Consider the following 23171-nt stretch of genomic DNA (forward strand, 5'->3'; position numbering starts at 1 on the left):
TAAAATGATAAAAGAAAAGTACAGTTTTTTTTACAGACATTTTCTGGCAGATAACAGAAAATTACAGTTTTTTTACAGACATTTTCTGGCAGATAACAAAAAATTAAAAATTGTACAAACATTCTCTGCCAGATGACAAAAAATAAAAATTGTACAAACATTCTCTGCCAGATGACAAAAAATATATATTTTTTTACGGACATTCTCTGCCAGATAACAGAAAATTAAAATTTTTTACAGACATTCTCTGACATAACAGAGGATAGTTTTTTCAGGATAGTAAAAAAGAGGATAGTTTCTGGCAGATAATAGATGGTTCAGTTTTTTTACAGACATTTTTTGGCAGATAACAGAAAATGGCAGTTTTTACAGAAATTCTCTGGCAGATAATAGATAATAGATAATAGAATTAAACATTTTAACAGACATTTTCTGACAGATAACAAAAAAAAAGTTTTTTACTGACATTTTCTGAAAAATTACAGTTTTTTACAGACATTGTCTATATATTTTTTCAATATAAACATATATCTTGGAATGATGTATGTATTTATGCATTTATACATAAACACAGTTTCATACTTTGTTGAAATTTAAAATATATTATGCTCAAAATCTCATACTTTCATGATAAATGTTTTTATTATTTTCTTAGCCCTCTTTTCTCCCCACCAGCAATGCCCCAAGCAGGAGGGTAAAGACTAGCACATGCCTCTCTGAAAGTGAAGTAAGACTCTGCCTCTTTTCCAACTGCTGCTGATGCAGAATTATCAGGAACAGTGTACTTGGAGAAAAAGTGCAGCACAGCTAACTGACACCTGGGCTGACCAACATCCCCTACAGAGTGCTGTGGAGAGAGCGCCATCTACCCACCCAGAGAGAGCAAGGCCGATTGTGCTCCCTCAGGACTCCAGCTGCTGATAACAAGCAGCATGACGGGGATTCAAACTCATTTTCGATTTTTAATCAATAGTTTACATGTACAGACTCTGGTTCATTTTGGGTTTTGTATTTAAACACAGATTGTTGGATATTAGTGTTGTTCTCTATTTTTAGGTATTATGAATCTGACTGCATTAACAGTTAAACTTGGTGGTGTGGTTTTAATGCTATTGTATTACTGATTTTATTTACCTTTTTTATGCCTATAGTTCACACTACACAATTTTAGCATGTTTTTATCGTATTTTGGGATCACAAAGAAAAAGAACCGTGTGTGCAACCAACATATATTTTGCATGGCATTGCTACTTGGCATGTGTTTAGCTCCCATGTGTCTTCCCAATAAAAACATGTTTTTGGAGAGAAGCCAGATGGGTCTACAATTTCCCATGGTGAAAAATATTGCAATTTGTGACCATGTGTTGGATAGTCAGTTAGTGTGAAAGCCACAATAACTGAAAGAATCAGGATTAAGAATAAAGCACAACCATTCATGTAGTGTGAATGTCTGATGACTGAAAAAGTTTTGTTGTGTGAAACAGACATTAAAGTATTTAATATAACCCAATATATTGAAGAATAAACCACATATTGTGATATGTATCATATCAGCAGATTCTTGCCCTTCTGGTCACTGTTTACATAAACTAAGACATACAAATGAGACAATGGGACAGGTCATGCCTTTATAGTTTATTCCTGATCATATGAATGTTTATGCAGCTCTTTTCAGAAAATCAAATTTAAAAAGAATACAAAAGCAGATAAAGAAAGCTGCGACAAAAAGTGAAAAAAAAAACCCCCATAAATACTCTCACTTAAACACAAAAAAATAAATAAAGATACTGAAAGCTTGTGGGCTCAGTTTTTGTTCTGCCAATGAAAACCTTCTCATTTTCACAAAAAAAAAAAGACAAAAGCTCAGGTGGCACAAAGTCTCAGTGCATCAAAGAAACAAAATCCTGGTGTTGTATTCAGCAAAACATCCTCCTGAAATGTGTTAATGCGGAGTCAGTGGAAATGCAAGCGCTGTCAGAGCAGCACAGCAGGGAAGTATGCTCATAACTCAGCAGATATAAATGGAATCCCTCTGTCACATAGACATTTTAAAAACATCCAAAAAACTCTGTTTAACTTCGTTATTCCTTAAAAAAAAGTCCATCAATCAGTCTTGTGGGCTGTGTCCTCTGTGGTAATGCCATGCCCCTGGGTGCCACCTGGGGGCGCTGAGGAGTAGGTGGGCACGCTGTATTTGGTAAGCACAGACTTAAACTGCTCCAGTGTGGCATCAGTACGAACACCTGTGGGGTCAAAGTGGGTGCGGCTCACTCTGAATCCGGCCTCAGTCAGATACTGCAGGAACTTATTCAATCTGAGACAGAAGAAGAGGGTAAATATTAAACACTCATAACTATCACAGCCTAACACAACACCATTCATAAGTTTGAAATTACCTGTAATAATAATATGCTATTTTATTAAATAATAACTTGCTTAATATTATAAAACTTCAGATTATTTTATATATATACAATAACATCATTTTAAATGTGATATTTCACATTTCAATTTTTAGAAACTTGTAAACATATTTATAAATAACAATTCTATATCAGTCTGATCAATCACTGTTTTGAATAGTTTTCTGAATGATCTATTTATTATAACATTCACAGCTTAATTATTTCTCCACTGATTCCAGCTGATTTAAAACATGTAACACTGCAAAATGTTGATCTTCACTGATCTGTGGAGCAGTGGAAATGTGTTACATCCAGTACTTTGGTACGAGTTGAAGAGATGAGCTGGGAGATGAGAGGAATGAGCTGGGAACTTTTGTATTAGTGATCAGTCCAGATTATTTTTTCTATGCAGTCGATCTGTTACAATATTGCTTCTATATTATTCATAAAACTGATTTCAAACTTTTGGATTATATTCACAATTTTACAAATGGTAGAAATGCACTGTATTTCTGTAATATTCAGTGGTCTTCAGCCTGGAGTGGAGTTGTCTCCTTCTGGACTGCTAGCTCACTGCAGGTTCCAACTCAATCCCAAATCTAACACTCTCTATTCAGCCATACAGGGACTTCTGAGTGCTGCAATACAGTACGTTGCATCAGGTGTGCTGGGGGTTAGGTAGGATGGTAGCTCTCCACTGGTATAAACTAATGCTCTCAATTGGACTGTATGAGAGTGGTAGTTGTAGAAGTTCCACAACAAGACTCTTCATTCTTATACACACTTTCCTATGTAAATTACTGCACAGTAAGCAGGATCTGAATGTAAATCATCAAATCGCATTAAAGATATGAAAGTGATGAGAGTGGACTCACTTGGGCATGTTCATGCCTCGGATGCTGTGGCGATGAATGCTGTAGTAGAAAGCAGGATGCTCCAGTGAAGCATCTGATTTTAGCTTTTTCACAACATTACTAGATTCTTCTCCAGTCTTCCTCTTTCCTGAGTAGAAACACAGTTAGTAATAGGATGTGTTTGTTATACTAGTAGTAACAGAACAGTGATATTATTCAGAACATAAAACACAAATTGTTATTTGAGTTTTCTTCAAAGTCTCTTATGCTAATTAAGACTGTAACATCAATAGGCCATTTTCATCACAAGACATATGTTTAAAGGATTTCTAGCCCTTTTACTAAGAAATAAATAATATTATATAAAAACAGCTTTAATGCCCTCCTTCTTCCAATTACAGATTCTTTGAACCACATATGCTGTTCATTGTTATACTTGTTATACTGTAAGTGTGAGCGTTACCTTGAACATATTTCTTGTACTTATTCTTGTTGCTACATTATAACAGCTTTAAAATCATTGGGATGATCCACTGATCAGCATCCTTCCCCCTCAGGGCTAAGCACACTGCTAACTACATATTACAGCTCTGGAAAAAGGAAGATGGATGATCACAAGCCATCAAATCAAGCTGAACTGCTTGATGTTTTGCACCAGGAGTGGCATAAAGTTATCCAAAAGCAGTGTATAAGACTGGTGGAGGAGAGCATGCCTATATGAAAACTGTGATTAAAAAACAGGGTTATTCCACTAAATATTGATTTCTGAACTCTTAAAACTTTATGAACATGAACTTGTTTGCTTTGCATTATTTGAGGTCTGAAAGCTCTGCATTTTTTTTTGTTATTTCAGCCATTTCTTATTTTCTGCAAATAAATGCTCTAAATGACAATATTTTTATTTGGAATTTGGGAGAAATGTTGTTCGTACAATATAATCCTCTTGAGCACTCCTGTGCTGTGAATAAAACTGAAATGACTCTACTGTGCTCAGTGTCTTGGAACACTGTGCTAGAGCTGCCTGCAGCAGGTTTACGTTGTGCAATGGAAAAAGTGACCCAATCTCTGAATATCAAGTGAAACCTGCTTACTGTTCCCCTACCTGATTGGTCAGCAGTGTCAGCTTCCTCCACCTTCTGTAAAGTTTTGATGACGACACCACACTCCACTGCCAAGACAAAAAAAGATCACTGTTCAGCAAATTCAACAACAACCCAAACCCAAAGAGGAAGCATTTAACAATAAATATGGGATTTCTTGTTTTGTTTTAGTAAAAGATCCTGGACACCGGAAACAAACCACTGCTTATTTTGTACAAGGAGAAAAGATTAATCTCATATAATTTCATTATATGAGATGAGTACTCAGCATATGAATTTGCAATATCAAATAAGATAAAAGTATATTAGAAAACTAATAAAAAAAATTAGAAATTAGAAACATATATACATACAGTTGTGGTCAAAAGTTTACATACACTTGTAAAAAAACATAATGTTATGGCTGTCTTGAGTTTTCAATAAGTTCTACAACTCTTATTTTTCTGTGATAGAGTGATCGGAACACATACATGTTTGTCACAAAAAACAGTCATAAAATTTGGTTCTTTCATAAATTTATTATGGGTCTGCTGAAAATGTCACCAAATCTGCTGGGTCAAAAATATACATACAGCAACATTAGTATTTGGTTACATGTCCCTTGGCCATTTTCACGGCAACTAGGCGCTTTTGGTAGCCATCCACAAGCTCCTGGCAAGCTTCAGGTCGAATGTTTGACCACTCTTCTTGACAGAATTGGTGCAGTTCAGCTAAATGTGATGGTTTTCTTGCATGAACCCGTTTCTTTAGCACTGTCCACATGTTCTCAATGGGGTTTAAGTCAGGACTTTGGGAAGGCCATTCTAAAACCTTAATTCTAGCCTGGTTTAGCCATTCCTTTACCACTTTTGATGTGTGTTTTGGGTCATTGTCTTGTTGGAACACCCAACTGCGCCCAAGACCCAACCTTCAGGCTGATGGTTTTAAGTTTTCCTGCAGAATTTGGAGGTAATCCTCCTTCTTCATTATCCCATTTACTTTCTGCAAAGAACCAGTTCCACTGGCAGCAAAACATCCCCAGAGCATAATACTACCACCACCATGCTTGACAGTAGGCATGGTGTTCCTGGGATTAAAGGCCTCACCTTTTCTCCTCCAAACATATTGCTGGGTGTTGTGGCCAAACAGCTCAATTTTTGTTTCGTCTGACCAGAGAACTTTCCTCCAGAAGGTTTTATCTTTGTCCATGTGATCAGCAGCAAACTTCAGCCGAGTCTTAAGGTGCCTTTTCTGGAGCAAGGGCTTCTTTCTTGCACGGCAGCCTCTCAGTCCATGGCGATGTAAAACACGCTTGACTGTGGAGACTGACACCTGTGTTCCATCAGCTTCCAAATCCTTGCAGACCTGCTTCTTGGTGATTCTTGGTTGACTCTTGACCATCCTGACCAATCTCCTCTCGGCAGCATGTGATAGCTTGCGTTTTCTTCCTGATCGTGGCAGTGACACAACTGTTCCATGCACTTTATACTTGCGTATAATTGTCTGCACAGTTGCTCTTGGGACCTGTAGCTGCTTTGAAATGGCTCCAAGTGACTTCCCTGACTTGTTCAAGTCAATAATTCGCTTTTTCAGATCCACACTGAGTTCCTTTGACTTTCCCATTGTAGCTTTTGTAGCTGAGTCTAATCACTGGGTCAAATGAGCCCTATTTAAATGGGCTCATGAGAAGTCAACAGCTGTAGTCAATCAGAATCACTTACAAGAAGTGAAGAGGCCATGACATGAAGCTAATTTGATTGACACAACTCGCTACATCACCAAAATTGACAAATTTTGTTGCTGTATGTATATTTTTGACCCAGCAGATTTGGTGACATTTTCAGCAGACCCATAATAAATTTATGAAAGAACCAAATTTTATGACTGTTTTTTGTGACAAACATGTATGTGTTCCGATCACTCTATCACAGAAAAATAAGAGTTGTAGAACTTATTGAAAACTCAAGACAGCCATAACATTATGTTTTTTTTACAAGTGCATGTAAACTTTTGACCACAACTGTATATATATATATATATACATACATATATCATTGACCATTTTTGAGTCACTCCAACCTGAAGGTTCACATTTATATGTATATAATTTATATGTACATAATTAGTCAACTCTTGTCTAATCTATCCATGAATAAAAAGGTTACCAAACACTATGCAGGTAGTGTCCCAGAATGCACTGGTACAATTTGCAGGCATGGAGGCATTTTCAATTTTATTTTATCTATTTTTTTATGTTATTGTTATTCCTAGTTCTCAGCTATTGATTCTGGTCCTGGGCGTCAAGCATCCAGGATAGTTTCCTGGACCTCTGTACATCAAATTTAAGTGCAAAAACGATAGATCATTGTGTCTGATGGAAACATGTGAACCTGTGAACTCCACAATCGGAACTGGTGATCATCTAGAATTGTCTACCAACCCTGGTCCTGGAGGACTTCCTGTCATGCACATTTAGTGGCATCTGCCTCAGTACACTACTTTATCTTAGTAAGGGATTGTTATTTTAACAATTAGCTAAATCAGGTGTGTTAGGAGCTGAATAAACATGACCTGATTCCTTCTACTGAATTATAAAATGTTATAAGGTGGATATATCGAAACAGATGTACTTATCGATTATATGTACTAATCAAGTATATCATATAGCATACACTGCAAGCTAAAATATAAGGTTCTCTTTTGAGGCTAGTACCATACCTTGATTGGCTAGAACCGAGTGGCCGGTGACAGAGAAGGACTTGAGTGTGGTGCAGTCGGCCTCACAGATCAGAGTCTTCACTAGAGGCTGGATATCCTCCATGCTGTGCTGCACTGCCGCCACCAGCATCCGTCTCAGGAAGCCAGTGTTGAAGAGAGAGCCTGACCTGAGAAAGAGGAGAGATTAAAGCCAATGCTCTTCAACTAATAATGAACACTAGCTGGAGATGAAACAGCATCTAACCAGAGAGGCCCGAGCTCCACAGCAGTCTTCCCTGGCATGCTCCCATGACACTGACAAGGCAACTGTCTGTACAGATTCTCTGAGAGATCAGATTACAAAAGAACATATTATAACCAGGTTAGCTACTAAAAATTATCACCACAAGACAATAAAAAGTAAAACTAGGCTTTCATGTTGGCTACAGTAGTGGACTCACCCTCCACCATGCTGCCCGGCTTCAGGAACACCCTCTCCTCACACCACTGGCAGTGCAGGAGCTGACGCAGTTTCTTGGCCGACTCGTCGGCCTGTGTGGGGCCTCTGAGCACCCGTACCACCACCAGCACAAAATGCTCCAGAGCCACTGCTAAAAGCACCTCAATACCTTTATTACAGCGTGCTGCAGCCCTGCGGACACAAGCACACACGTTTTTTAAGATTAAGGTCATCAGCTTTCTTTGCCAAATGGTTTGGCAAAAATAATCTTAAACCCCTAAGCAGGCTCAAATGAAGTTCAACTAGGGCCAACTTTGGCAATTTATCATTGGTATGGCTTATTAAATTACACTTTCTACTGTTGTCAGTGCTTCATTTTACTGATTATGTACTAAATCTATTTGATTTGCTTTTGTTAAACAGGTCTAACTTATGGTTTGATAGAGGTAAAAAAAAAAAAAAAAAGAGATAACAGCTATACCTAGCTATTGAGGCCACCACCATTCGTGCAGCCAGTTCCCTGTAATACTCCGTCCTGACAATCTGGCAGCCGTAATGGCGGAGTGTCACATTCAATGATTTGGAGTAGAGCGAGCCAGTGTCCGTCGAGGTCACAGATACTATCCCCAAATTACGCACATTTCGAAATGCTGCATCCAGGTAGTTCACTGCTGTTCCAAATGGGTCTAGATGTCTAATATTATTAAAAGAAAAAGAAAATCACTTAAAACTGATGAGCATAATGACAATAACATACTGTACATGCACATTTAATCGATGCTTTAAACAAACTGTAAATAAAACAAATGCTTGGTTTGAAGGGTCCTAACAAGGCCGTGGCAATTATCAGTTCCATTTAGAGCACTGTTTTAAAGCATAATAGTCTAAAAAAAGAATGGAACTTGTAATACTCAGGTCAGAACAGTATTATAAAAGAAACTGCGATCATGTTTATTGGGGTAAATACTGAAATAAATACACTGCTCTTAAAACTGTCCAAAACTCTCCAGGTTCTGTCTGTTTATCTATGTAGCTGCCTGACATCTATATAGTATCTATGTAGCTGATCTCACATGTAGTCAAAGGCTCTCAGGTGCATGATGACATTGGCGTCCATCTTGGACACCTCCACAGTGGCAATGGGAGTGTCGCTGTCCCCTGCCCCCTCCGGCTGCCGGGGCGTGCGTCCCCCGTCTGCGCGGATGTGATTCAGGTGGCAGTTTTCCTTAATCATCTTCACACAGGCTTCATTGATGTCATTTATGGTCACTTTAACAGCATTGCGGAGATGCTTGGCCCACTGAAGACCCATTATACCTTAAAAGAAATAACCAGACACAATACTGTGACCTGAAACAAGTAGCCAACCAAAACAGAAGCATCAAGACTGAATTATCAGTATTGTTAATCCACCATAACTAATCATATTTAAAAAAAAAATCTACTATCAGAATAAATAATGATTAATAAATATAGTACATTGAACATCATGCATGTAAGGGTCTTCTCCTTGATCTACTCTTATATATTAATCTATATAGTAACCAGAGCCATGGAGAACAAGACCTACCTGTGGCTCCAAAAGCATCAAGACATTCCAATGGACTCCTTTCTTCAGCAAGAACAGCAAGAGAGCAAAACACCAGCTGCCTAAAAAACATAATAGTAGAAAAGTTTCAGGTCACATGGATAAACAGGGCATTTATCTTAATTGCACTGTTTATTATATTTTAAAAGTAACTCTGACCTGTTGGTTTTCATCTTTCGGTTGAAGTAGGTGTCTGTTTTCTGGGGTGTGCTATGGTTAGGCATAAGTTGCACATTTGTGCCCAATTCTTTCATAATCTCATAGGCCTGTCCACCTGGCACTAAAAAAAAACACAGACAGGCAGAGCGTGATAAACATAATAATATAAACATCTATTTCTGGTTATGTAATTGTCTGTTTCCTAAATCATGAGCAATATCTAGATTTCTAATTGTGCTTCCGATGCTACCAAGCTGACAGGGCGAAAACTAATACATGCTTTCCTAAAGTCAAAAAAATGGCATTTATCATGTATGCTCTTGGCCAGTGTTGGCAAGAATCACGCAGGATTTTATCCAGGCCTGCGACACTCCCTTGGATTGCCTGTCACAGATGGTGGGAATAATTTTGGCACACGAACACTCATCATAATACTCATCATAATATGTAGAAAACAGACCTGAAAAGCTTAAAACCGCGCAGCCCCATACATATAGCCGTGAAAATACTCTGAAGTATGGTGATGCATAGAGAAAACTCTCACCCATATCCTCAAATGATACATCTGAGGTGCCTGAATAGCTGGCTTCAGTTTCTCCCTTGTTGACATGCCGTTTGAGATGACTGATCATGTCTGTTTTTCGGGCAATGGTGACTGAGCACACAACACAATGGTAGTGGGCAACCAGCCGTGCTTGACTCTGGACAACATACACACATATATTGGGGGCAATAAAAGAACAGATAGATTAAAACTTTTTTTTTACTAACTACAGAATCAACTTCAGCCTCAAAAAAGTGACAGAAATATTGTTATATTTTACTATTTATTGTAGGGTTACTTTGTTTTACAGGAGAGATAAATAGAATGAAAGTATTTAAGTATCACACATAAGACATAAGAGGTTCACCTGGTCTGAGCCTAGACTGTTCTTCATCTGTCTGCAGGGCAAATGACAAATGCACATTCTCTGACCTGCGAAAACCAAAACGAACATTAGCAGTCAGCTATCAAAGGTGAAGTGCATAGTGGTTAGGTAATGCATTTACACAGACAATTACCTTCAAATTCCACATAGACTTTCCAGTGTAGGTTCTGCAGGTGGCGTCTCAGTTTGTGGCTGTAGCAGGCCTTGAATTTCTCCTCTGGACACAACGGACAGGACTTCCTACCAGCTGTGAGTTTAGAGAGAACCATGATGATATCAGAATTGTTTTTAAATGCTTAAAAAAAAGCAACAGCAATGAAAGGAACAACTGGTCCATATTAGATATTAGAATTAGCAAGAAATTCCAATATTATACATCTTTACAAACATATTCATTACCTCCATTTAAGTCCACTAGTATCTCCAGCCCCTCCAGTGTCGTCTGAATAGACACATGCCTCTCTGAAACAAAGATAGTGGTCAATTTAACATCTCCCACATCTCCTATTTCAGAGGTGTCACTGAGAAACCAAGCAATAAAATAAGCTCATTTCTCGTATTACCAGAGCCTGTGGAAGTGGGGGTCTGTAATTGACTGTCTTCACTTTTCACAGCTTCAGTGGACGTGGCTTCATTAACAGAAACCTGCTTGCTCTCTTTTTCAGATGCTGCTTCCATCTGCAGTGGGTCTTCAACAGCTAAGAACAAAACAGACCAGTGACATTATAACACACTGAGGGTTCTTAGTAAAGTGGACTTATAAAATTAAAGCAAAATAAAGAACCTCCTGAAAGTATAAATATGGATTTTAATAGACAACATTATTTACAATACATAACTCTTATGTAGAGGATTATTTAACATCTTAACCCAAAAGAGCCCATTGTGATGTAGGTGTCACAGACCCTTTAAAAGAATTAGAAAGTTCCTTACAGCACGCTGTTATTTGCTTAAACTCCAAAGTTCCTAAATTACATATACTGAACATCCTGAGAGCATCATTAGGACAGTGTGTGAAAAGTGTGTAACAACTTTTTTGGACGATGTAGTTGAATAAATTATTGTCACCTACTGCAGTGCACACTGTGTGTATGGAGTCACAGTTATTGAAACACTGGTCACTACATTACAGGCTAAAATACTGTTCACTGTTATATGTGAACAAACATACAAATAAAGACTATAGAAAATATCATGATTATCATATATGTTAAGATACAGGTTTTAAAACTGTTGATGTGTTATTTGTGTTAACCTTAATAAAGCTGCTCACTGAATTTATCTGATTTAAGTCAAAATTTGGCATCAATATTCAGAACTGGACCTGGGCTCTTTTGGGATAAATGGTTCCATAAAAAAGTTTAAAAGATAACATAAAATAAATAAATAAATAAATAAAAATGTTCTGTTCTCTAAAGGACCAAATTCATTAGGAATTTATTTACAAACAGGGAAAATCAAAAACAATCTATTGTAGCTAACTTAGTAAGCTAAGCTATAGTTATATGGTTATATTTGCACAGTGTCTTCTCTAGCTAGCTAATAGCCTAACGTGATGGATGGATGGATGGATGGATGGATGGATGGATGGATGGATGGATGGATGGATGGATGGATGGATGGATGGATGGATGGATGGATGGATGGATGGATGGATGGATGGATGGATGGATGGATGGATGGATGGATGGATGGATGGATGGATGGATGGATGGATGGATGGATGGATGGATGGATGGATGGATGGATGGATGGATGGATGGATGGATGGATGGATGGATGGATGGATGGATGGATGGATGGATGGATGGATGGATGGATGGATGGATGGATGGATGGATGGATGGATGGATGGATGGATGGATGGATGGATGGATGGATGGATGGATGGATGGATGGATGGATGGATGGATGGATGGATGGATGGATGGATGGATGGATGGATGGATGGATGGATGGATGGATGGATGGATGGATGGATGGATGGATGGATGGATGGATGGATGGATGGATGGATGGATGGATGGATGGATGGATGGATGGATGGATGGATGGATGGATGGATGGATGGATGGATGGATGGATGGATGGATGGATGGATGGATGGATGGATGGATGGATGGATGGATGGATGGATGGATGGATGGATGGATGGATGGATGGATGGATGGATGGATGGATGGATGGATGGATGGATGGATGGATGGATGGATGGATGGATGGATGGATGGATGGATGGATGGATGGATGGATGGATGGATGGATGGATGGATGGATGGATGGATGGATGGATGGATGGATGGATGGATGGATGGATGGATGGATGGATGGATGGATGGATGGATGGATGGATGGATGGATGGATGGATGGATGGATGGATGGATGGATGGATGGATGGATGGATGGATGGATGGATGGATGGATGGATGGATGGATGGATGGATGGATGGATGGATGGATGGATGGATGGATGGATGGATGGATGGATGGATGGATGGATGGATGGATGGATGGATGGATGGATGGATGGATGGATGGATGGATGGATGGATGGATGGATGGATGGATGGATGGATGGATGGATGGATGGATGGATGGATGGATGGATGGATGGATGGATGGATGGATGGATGGATGGATGGATGGATGGATGGATGGATGGATGGATGGATGGATGGATGGATGGATGGATGGATGGATGGATGGATGGATGGATGGATGGATGGATGGATGGATGGATGGATGGATGGATGGATGGATGGATGGATGGATGGATGGATGGATGGATGGATGGATGGATGGATGGATGGATGGATGGATGGATGGATGGATGGATACTTTATTTATCCCGAAGGAAATTTAGGCATCCAGCAGCAACAACACAATACAATAAGAAACATACTCAGACAAATCAAAACACAGAAGAATAGAAAATATATAAGGCTATTAAAAAAAAAAAACTAACTATACAAGGTAAGGATCTATCTGTAAACGGAGCAGTGCAGTAGATCTTGCTAATGGTCATAAATAATTAAATAATTAACAGAGTAAAGTGCAATGACATCGATTACGAAAGTGACTGATGTGACATAGAAATATAATATAATATAAGTATGCATACGTTACAAGACAGTTCTAAAAAGATAATGTGAAAATGTGAATACCCAATCATGAGTAAGGTATACTTAAATGTAAGTGAGGTTGGGGAAGTGTTAATATAAATAATTAAGTTGTTGAATAATGTCCAAGTGGTGTGCCTGGATTAAACTCAGTCGTCAGCAGCATCCCGTCCCCGATGAGAGGAGTTAAAGAGTCTGATGGCTCTCGGAATGAAGGATTTTCTGAGTCTGTCTGTTGTGCAGCTCTGTGACAGCAGTCTGCCACTGAACACACTCCTCTGCTTCATGATGGTGGTGTGAAGTGGGTGACTATCATTGTTCATGATAGAAAGCAGTTTATCCAAAGCTTCTCTCAGCTATTGTAACCAGAGAGTCCAGCTCCATTCCAACCACTGCCCCGGCCCTCCTGACCAGCTTGTCCAGCCGTGATGCATCTCTCCTCTTCATGTTGCCTCCCCAGCACACCACAGCGTAGAAGAGAATGCTGGCCACGATTGATTGGTAGAACATCTGCAGAAGCTTCTTACAGATGTTAAAGGACCGCAGTCTCCTCAAGAAATAGAGCCGGCTCTGTCCCTTCCTGTACAGGGTGTCTGTATTTGTTGACCAATCCAGTTTGTTGTCCAGCTGCAGACCAAGGTACTTGTAGGTCTTTACTGTCTCCACATCAACCCCCTCAATGGAGACTGGCTGCAAGGGTGGTCCAGACCTACGGAAGTCCACCACCATCTCCTTGGTCTTGGATATGTGTTTGGTTTGTGTTTGTGTTTGGTTCTTCATATACTATATATTTTTTAGTTTTTAAGACACAGGGACCGAAGTCTAACAGAGCATACAATCTTTCTATAGAGTTAACCGCAGTCTAGTACACTGTATTGTTTTGTTATGTTACAATATTGCGCCCCCACGCGCCCTTTAAGTTAACGGCACCGCTGCGAGTGTACGGCCCTATTGCGGAGCTCCGCGATTAGACCACTACAATACAGCCCAGTCCAACCGCTTTGTTCTCTGTGTTTCAGGAGTTTTAACTCACCTCTGAACATCTCAACACCATGAAAAGGAAGTACATAAATATACTCATGAACATTACCCACAAAACTGCACGTGTATTATTAGGAATTACATTATTTACATCTAGGCCCTGTGGTGGAGCTCCGTGAGGAGGCCCATATTTACTTCTGCAGTTTAAAAGTCGTGTTTAGAAGCGCATTTAGTGCAGCAACACGGCCCTGGATTCATTACTGTAATTTCATTAAAGCAGAGACCCCTGTTATAGCGGTGTTACAGAAGTAATAAGGGGATTATCTTGCCTTTAATATTGGCGTCCTCCTGGTGAAGCTGCTCACTGTTCCCTTCCTTTAGCTCCGCCATTTTAAGTTAGTTACGTAGAGTCCGTGAAGAACGCTACGCACGCTGCGTGCAGGGACCAATGGGGGCGGAGTGTGGCGGTGACGCTGTGCGGGGGCGTGGCTTCAGTCAGTCTGTTCAATATGGCGATGCGCAGCGGGCATGGTTTGAAGGGAGAGTGAGTCCGTGAGAGGGTCGCTTACCTGTGAACCACAGAGAACACAGAGAACACAGCACAGCAGTGACAGAGAGACTCAATGCAGCCCTGCTGCTGTGCGCCTGTATCTGAACACATGCAGTAAAGGACGCCGCTGTGCCTCTCAGTATCAACACCCTGCCCTCCTCACTCACCTTCACAAGACAGGTAACTGTTACCTGCCTTTACTGCATAGCAGCATGACATATAGTGGACCTCTAATTTAAAGTTATCCAAACTATGAATAAAGAGATATGGAATTATTTAGTAAACTTTAAAAAGTGTTAAATAAACCAGATCATGTTTCATATTTTAGATTCTTCAAAGTCATTTTCTCAGTCAGGTTCATGAGGTAGTAGGGGTGGGCAATATTATATCGTATAAAATATATCGTGACACAGAAATATGATATTAAAAATCCATATCGTGATAATCGGGCTGTTCTGTCTTAAAAGTAGTCTATTATTTACTGTGAAGCTTTATGTGTATTTATTGTATAATTGTTTTAGTTTGCAGTTTATATGCATGCACTAAATATTCTGCAATATTATTTGCTGCTTTATATTATTTTATGCTACATTATTTATTTTGCAACATTATGATTATACTGTTATACTATTATACTATATTCCTGAAATGAATAATTTATATTATAGTTTTCCTATATCGCCAAGTATATCGTTATCGCAAAAATACCCTGAAATATCGTGATATTATTTTAGAGCCATATCGCCCACCCCTATGAGGTAGTGTCACCTGGAATGGTTGTCAGTTAACAGCTGTGCTGAACTTGTCAAGAGTTCTCATCAGGACCACCCTAGAAAATGAAGACCAGGCGCTATCCGTGTTGCACAGGATAAGTTCATCAGAGTTACCAGCCTCAGAAACGGCAAGTCCCTTATATGTTCCTTCATAGTCTGGATGACTTTAGTATTAATTTACAGTGTAGAAAACAAAACACACTGGCTGGTACTGTAAGAACCTACAGACTCTGGAGTGGTAGCCCAGTATTCACAAATATGTGCTTCATGGAAGAATCTTTATGTTAAACCCCTTTAAGAAAGAGACATGTAGTTAAGGAGGTACACTTGTTCACTACAATAACAGTGATTTTCCCTGAAAGTACTTATACTACTTATACAAACACATTATATCATTTTAGATACCTATTTTAGTTTCCGCTTTTATATCTTAATATGAGCTGCATGTTTTGATGAGTTTAGAACATGATATCTGATGAGATTATGTAGTTTGTATTTTCACTGGTCGAGTTCAAAACAGTGTTTTTCAGTCCTGGACTTGGTGTGGACCCTGCCCTGCACATGTATTAATTTCTTATCACCCACCTCACAATATTAATCTTATCAGCTCATTAAAAGCAAGAAATATATATATATATTTTTTATTTGCAGAGCAGGGTGCCTCCAGGAACGTGTCTGAGAAACACTGGTTTCTTGGTTTAGAAGTGTGTCATAGTAATGTTTTCTTCTTTGTACTCTAGGGGGTGATGTCCAAACTGGGTGTGGTGTTTGGGGGTTCCCGTGGCATTGGGTGTGCAGTTGCACAGCTGTTGGCACAAAGGGGGCACAGAGTTGTGGTGGTGTCCAGAAACCTGGAAGCAGCACAAACTAAAGCAAACTCACTTCCTGGAGGTGCATAAACTGTGAAGCATTATGATTTTTCTGCATTTTTTTTCCCTGACTGCTCTTATAAGGATTAAATGTGCCAATCAAGCCTTAATTGTTTATTCTTTAATGATAAATGTTTTGTACTGATATATGTAACATAAGCTTGCTTGTTATTCAAAACATATTAAAGACTGAATTACATTGTTTTTTAATTAATAGGCTGTGTAGGCAAAATATGTAAATGTATATGTGCTCATTTTAATGATCACAGATTGACTGCATGTTGTGTCTGTTAAACTGCAGGAGATCATGTTGGCATCAGCTGTGATGTTTCTAATGAACAAGATGTCCAGAGAGCGTTTGAGACCATTACTAAGACATGTGGGCCTGTGGGATACCTGGTTAACTCAGCTGGCATCAATAGGTGAGGAAGTGTGTGTGTGTGTGTGTGTGTGTGTGTGGTCATGACAAGATAGTCTCTTAGAAAATCTCTTAGAAAATGCTTAAAGATGCTTTAACCTAAAGAAATATATAATGTGAGGCCAGTTCTGTTATTAAAGTGTGTGTGTGTGTGTGTGTGTGTGTGTGTGTGTGTGTGTGTGTTTCAGAGATGCACTGTTAATGAGGAGTAAATCTGAGGACATGGTCTCTGTTCTTCACACCAACCTGCTTGGCTCTATGTTTACCTGTAGAGCAGCTCTTCGGAGCATGCTAAGTAAAGGAGGTGCTATTGTCAACATAGGTGAGACATTACAAAACTTGGGCTCTCATTTCAACAAACCACACTCTTTTAATTATTTTATCACATTTATTATATTTTATATTTATTTATTAATACAATATCCACACCTGGATGGCAATAAAATGTGCATGTGTACAAATTTTTCTGACAGTTGCCAGGTTAAGTAGAGCAGGAGATCAGTAAACTGTGCTGGACTATGACCCTTGGTTGCCCACCCCTGCTTTGTTGCATGTAGAAAAAATACTACAGCAGTGTTTCAGTTCTGAGAAAGTGGTGCAAAAAAATAAACTAAAAGCAGAAACCTGTCTTTGTTATAAAATGTATTTTAAATATAATCAGTAAGAAGCATCATGCAGTCAAACTCAGCCTAATCAGAGAACCATTTGGATGAGAAATACCATACAATATGTTGCAATATTAAAAGAAAGTTTATTAGAACAAGATACTGTGGGTACGGAAAGTATTCAGACACTTTTACATTTTTTTATCTCTTTGTTTCATTGCAGTCATTTGCTAAAATCAAAGAAGTCCATTTTATTTCTTATTAATGTATGCCCCGCACCCCATTTTGATTAAAAAAAACAGACATGTAGAAATTTGTGTAAATTTATTTAAAAAGAAAAACTAAAATATCACATGGTCATAGGTATTACTTTCCGGGGTCTGAATACTTTCCATACCAACTGTAATTTTATTGTTATTATTATTATTAAATAATATGCCATAATTATTAAATATTTTTTTTTCTAAATGTCTTTTAGTAGTGGCTGCCATCGATAAATGTTTATCTTGTATGTAAAAGTACATTATTATGTTGAAATTATGTCACTTGCAAAAACCCAAAATATATTTAACCTTACCTTAAACTTTGTTCTAAAAGTCAGGATGATTTTATTACTTTTATATATTTTTAAATGATTGACAACTTTTATTGGTTATTTTTTTATATTATAATGACACCAATAGAAACAGCCCAGTTGAAGAAGGAAGACAATAAGAAAAAAACAAGCACATCAAATCTAAAAAAAAATCCTGCTGAAGACCCAATGCTCTAATATTATATGTAATACTTATACAATGCCCACTGGTTAATTATCCTAGTAGCATAGAGGTCTCCCCATACCAAGCTTTAATTTAAGTACTACCCAAAACTTTAAAATAGTCTAAGAATTTTCCTCATTTATCATAGTATTGGTCTAATCTGTTCAGTAACCGGAACAAAAGTTTTTTCATTATCTGCTACCCTTTACAAGTTCCAAAAGCCAGTCATGGACTGATGGCCTGACTGCCAACTTACAGACTCTCATTATAATTTGACGGCCCAGCATTATGGCAGTTTGTGGGCATAAAGTTTGCTGGGTCAGTGAAAAATAATAATATATTATGTGCAAAAAGCATCAGCTTTTGAGTTGAACCCCCTGCAGCCACTCCTGGAAAATTTGGGGTTTCCTGCACTTCTACAGCTAAGGCCTCTATAGCAAAGCAGAACTTTGGAGAGAGTGGGCAGCCCTGCCTCGTGCCACGACCAAGCAAGAAATACAGGGAAATCAGTCCATTTTCTGTATTGCAGCCTCTGGTTGTTTATATAATAACTTAACCCAGTTTATAAATGCAGGACCAAATCCTAATGGCTCCAGAACAGAGAACAAATAAGACCATTCTACGGTTATATAATATTATCTGTGGAACCCCTACCCTGAATAAAACCCACCTCCTAACTTTTATTTTTTAATATTAACTTTGGAGCAGCAGGGAGCTCTTGCAGTGAATGTGGCAGATTGCATAGTCATGATTGTGTAAAACACTGAAATATTCTTTACCTCCTCAGTTCACATTATAAATGAACTGATCTCTCCACTTGTCCAGAAATGCATGTCCTTTAGTGGTGGCTCAAAGCATTAACACACAAATACAAGCTGGTATACTCTATGTAATTTGATTTTGGCTATTATGTATTAGTTCTTGGTGGGGTACATTAGTTGCTCATGGCGGGCTCAGCCCCTAATGTGACAGAAGGAGCGCTTGTAAATTTGGTCCTGTGTCTAGTGGTAAAAACGTGTAATTGCAAGTAATATGATAGTAAGATGCAAAAACTTCCACAAAGTTAGTGTAATGATTGTTGACTGTGGTTCACTTAGGATTATAGTAAATACTAAATAAATAATGAAAAGTCAAATCTTAGGATTATGATGATGCAGACAGTGTCTTGTCTTGACCTTGACTTTCCTAAAGCTTTGGCACACTTGGCACACTGGCCTGCATTGGTAGCATGTTTTAATGGCATAACTAATTATAGAAACACAGTGATAAATGAGGCACACCTACATCCATTGATTGATCAGGTAGATTGTCCCTCCCTTTAAAAGTGTAGATACTATACTATATAAACAATATAAAGATAGAATTATGGTGGACAGTGGTTGGTTCCTCTAATAAGCTAAAGAAACTCTTTACGCTTTGTGTATATTAATCTAATAGCCACCAGATGGCGGCAGAGAAGTGTTTGTGATTACTGCTCAGCCCTGCTCAGATCACTTCTTTAAGTCAGGAGTAGTGAACAACATGAGATATAATGTTGGATATCTATTAGGAGTCTTTTCTTTATGCCTGATGTATGTCTTACATAAATATCTATTAAAAAGTGCCTAGACTGTGTGTAAACAGAGCCGTCTCCTGTTAATGAAACGTGCTGTAAATGTTGATTTATTAAATGTGGACATTGATGGGATGTTTGGTCAGGATCAGTGGTGGGTGTAAAGGGAAACGCTGGTCAGTGTGTGTACAGCGCCAGTAAAGCCGGCCTGGAGGGATTCACACGCTCCCTCGCCAGAGAGCTCGCCTCCAGAAACATCACAGTCAACTTAGTGGCTCCAGGTACCTTCTCTTCTCTTCTCTTCTCTTCTCTTCTCTTCTCTTCTCTTCTCTTCTCTACTACTTTTCTTCTCTCTAATTCTTTTCTCTTTTTACGCCTTTTCTCTTCCCTTCTTTTCTTTCTCTCTTAAATCCTCTTCTTCTATTCTCAACTCTTCACTCCTCTTCCCTTCTCTTCTTCTTTCTCTTTTCTTACCTTCTTCTCTCTTTGCTCCTTTTTTCTCTTCTCTTCTCTTCATGTCCCTTCTCTTCCCTTCCCTTCTCTCTACTTCTCTTCTCATTTTTTCTCTTCCCTTCTCCTCTTTCTCTCTTTGATCCTTTTCCCTTCTCTTTTTTCTGTATTTAATCCTTCTTTATTTCAGCACTTCTCTTCTCTTCTTTTCTTCTCACTTCTCTTCGCACCTCTTCTCTCCATATCTCTTCTACTTTCTTTAGTTCTCTTCTTCTCTTCTCTCTACTTCTCTTCTTTTTTTCACCTTTTGTCTTCCCTTCTACTCTTTCTCTATTTAATCATTTTCCCTTCTCTTTTTTCTTTCTTTATTCCTCTTCTCTTTTATTTCAGCACTTATTACCATATTTTGTTCTTCTCTTCCCTTCTTCTCTCTTCTTCTCTTCTTTCACCTCTCTTCACTCCTCTTGTCCTCTCTCATCTTCTTTTTTTCTCACTTCTCTTCTCACCTCTTCTCTCCACATCTCTTCTACTTTCTGTATTTCTTTTCTTCTCTTCTTTCCACTTCTCTTGTGTGTCCTCTTCTCTTCTTCTTTTTTCCTCTCTTCTCACATCTTCTCTTCCTAAGTCTCCAATACTCTTTTTCTCTTCTCTCCTCTCTTCTTTTTTCTTTTCACCACTTTTCTCCATTTTCTTCTTTTTAAATGTATTCTCTCATTCTCCCTCTATGTACTCAAGTAAACATTTTGATGTAAACCTTCTTTAATTTGGTTATAGTATTTACTTTGTTTCAGGAACACTGAACACAAAAAAGAACATTTCCCTGGTTTTAATTTTACTTTTGGAACAATGTTTAATGAAATAAGTGGGAAAGCATGGGTTATGCATATTTTGAGATACTTGAGATAGTTGGAGTATGTTTGTGCAGTAAAAATTGCTAAGTGTACTAAATCTGATCTGTTGTCTTATAAATGAAAGCAATATCTACTCGCTCATCTAACCCTGATAATGATGGATGGATTCATTTGTTTCCAGTTAATCAGAGCAATGTTGTGCCAATTCAGCTACCTAGAACAGACTTTGTAAGTACTGTAGCAATGAAGATTGTCTCTAAAGACTGTACATCTTTAGCATATGCTTATGCTTATGATGTAAACACACCCAAGACACATTTAAAACTGCTACAAATCCTATTATTTAGGTCATGTTATAGCAGTGTAAATGCCTCTCTCCAAGATACATTCAACAACCCAAACTCCTCCCAGTTCAACCAATCCAACTTACATTGCTCAAATAATGCTGCATTATTTCAAGCCAATATTAATCCAATCTCTGATGATCAGACAGGTCTTCATTTGTTTTGGTGGAGATGGTTTTGTATGTCTCTGCTCTGTATTTAAGCTTTGAGCTTCTGTCTTCTTGTTGCGACTCATTCAGGGCTCATCCGCACAGACATGGCGGCGGGTCTGAAGGAGGACGTGGAGGGGAGGAGGATTCCATTGGGTCGTTTCGGGAAGCCAGAGGAAGTAGCACAGGCTGTTCTGTTCCTCCTGGAGACACCTTATGTTACAGGACAGGTTCTGCTGGTGGACGGAGGATTACAGCTGGTCATGTGATGCCTAATTATCACCAGACCTGCCTGTAAACTGCTATTGATTGGACTAGAGGTGCATGTTGTTCTATTGAGAAATAGTGCTGTTCTTGGAAGAGGAGGACACGATGCCTTCTTTTGGGGCTACACTTTGTTGGCTGTGGAAACTATTCAGAGTTTAAAACTGACCCTTGGCTTCATTTTGCACATTTTGCAGCTCCACTCCTTGAGAATTTGATGGCCTACCATTCTACTGCACTATGAGAGCATCCAGTAATCATTTGTTCTCAGTCAGGTCTTTTCCGATCAAATCTCAGGGTTGGTCTATGGAAAACTGACTGACAGACTGAAGGAGTCTGGATGTTCTTTCTGATAAATTATTCAGGTATTAATGCAGTTTACAGTAAATTAATGTTAATTTTAATGTGCACACTAAGCCTCACTCCCACTCTATCACAAAATAAACAGTCTCACACTCTCAGTCACATTATAATGGCCTTATCTTTTATATATTTTACTGTGTGAAACCTCCTGCTTCACCCTGAAAGGAAGCAACGTGAGACACCTGAAGTGTTAACACATTTTAAAAGGAAAGGCTGTTGGTTGAGCTTGTGACAGAACATAACTCATTTACTCTAATGGTTCTTTCTCAGCCCATAAATCACAAACAAGAGACCACAGAGTTATTAATGTTAATTACACAGTTTATGCACTGTGGTCTATACAGCCTCAGCTATAGAAATCTGGAGTTGAAGTTTTTTTAGTGATGAGCAGTGACTTGAATGAATCAAATTTTAGGATATTTCAGCATAAAATGGCCAAACACAACCTAAACATATTAACCTGTTTTTGCTAATAAAATGTGAACTATTTGATTAAGATTAATATCTATATTTCAGCAAAGAAACTTGTGTAAACTTGGTTTTCAGCACCCAATAATTATAAGCAAATAGAAATAATCAATGTGGCCTGTGCAAAAGTTAGGACACTTAGTTTATTGCAATTATTAGCAAAGATTAACAGACCTGTTGCCAGCCTGAGGCATGTCACTAAATAAAGCAATGAGGCACTGTCAGCTAAATTACATTTCCAAGCTTCATAAACACATTAACCAGCTGTCTAAAAATATAGAAATAAAAGTATTCAATGGCAACAATGCAGGGGAATGGAACATGTTTCCACCTTGTGGTTTTTACAGTGCTGAGTTTTACAGAAATAGCAGTTCAGAGGAACTGTGGAGGTCACGATACAATCTGAAAGACCAAATAAATGCGGGCAAAAACAATAGAATTCACATGGCACATCAAAACACCCATATGACTCCCAAAAAACAGAA

The 23171-nt window shown here is 38.5% G+C and overlaps 2 protein-coding genes across 3 annotated transcripts; one reads left to right on the top strand and one right to left on the bottom strand.

Moving 5' to 3' along the window:
* Positions 1-1622: 1622 nt before the first annotated feature.
* trmt1l (tRNA methyltransferase 1-like) lies at positions 1623-14695 on the bottom strand. Its single transcript, XM_007245329.4, has 16 exons — positions 14602-14695; positions 10735-10869; positions 10571-10633; positions 10305-10418; positions 10154-10218; positions 9787-9943; positions 9243-9363; positions 9066-9145; positions 8569-8812; positions 7977-8189; positions 7497-7687; positions 7301-7379; positions 7057-7223; positions 4362-4427; positions 3281-3407; positions 1623-2314 (listed from the first exon to the last, which is right to left on the bottom strand). Exons 1-16 carry the CDS (start codon positions 14660-14662, stop codon positions 2104-2106), a joined length of 2094 nt encoding a protein of 697 aa, XP_007245391.1. The 5' UTR covers positions 14663-14695; the 3' UTR covers positions 1623-2103.
* cbr4 (carbonyl reductase 4) lies at positions 14660-22316 on the top strand. Of its 2 annotated transcripts, XM_049481239.1 has the most exons (8): positions 14660-15002; positions 15174-15186; positions 15581-15723; positions 16336-16486; positions 16766-16886; positions 17071-17204; positions 19944-20078; positions 21682-22316. In XM_049481239.1, exons 4-8 carry the CDS (start codon positions 16342-16344, stop codon positions 21858-21860), a joined length of 714 nt encoding a protein of 237 aa, XP_049337196.1. In that variant the 5' UTR covers positions 14660-15002; positions 15174-15186; positions 15581-15723; positions 16336-16341; the 3' UTR covers positions 21861-22316. The 2 variants fall into 2 exon arrangements, with proteins under 2 accessions (XP_049337196.1, XP_007245394.2); XM_007245332.4 differs by lacking the exons at positions 15174-15186; positions 15581-15723.
* Positions 22317-23171: the final 855 nt, after the last annotated feature.

This window comes from Astyanax mexicanus, chromosome 1 (assembly GCF_023375975.1).
Source record: "Astyanax mexicanus isolate ESR-SI-001 chromosome 1, AstMex3_surface, whole genome shotgun sequence".
NCBI classification, from domain to species: domain Eukaryota; kingdom Metazoa; phylum Chordata; class Actinopteri; order Characiformes; family Acestrorhamphidae; genus Astyanax; species Astyanax mexicanus.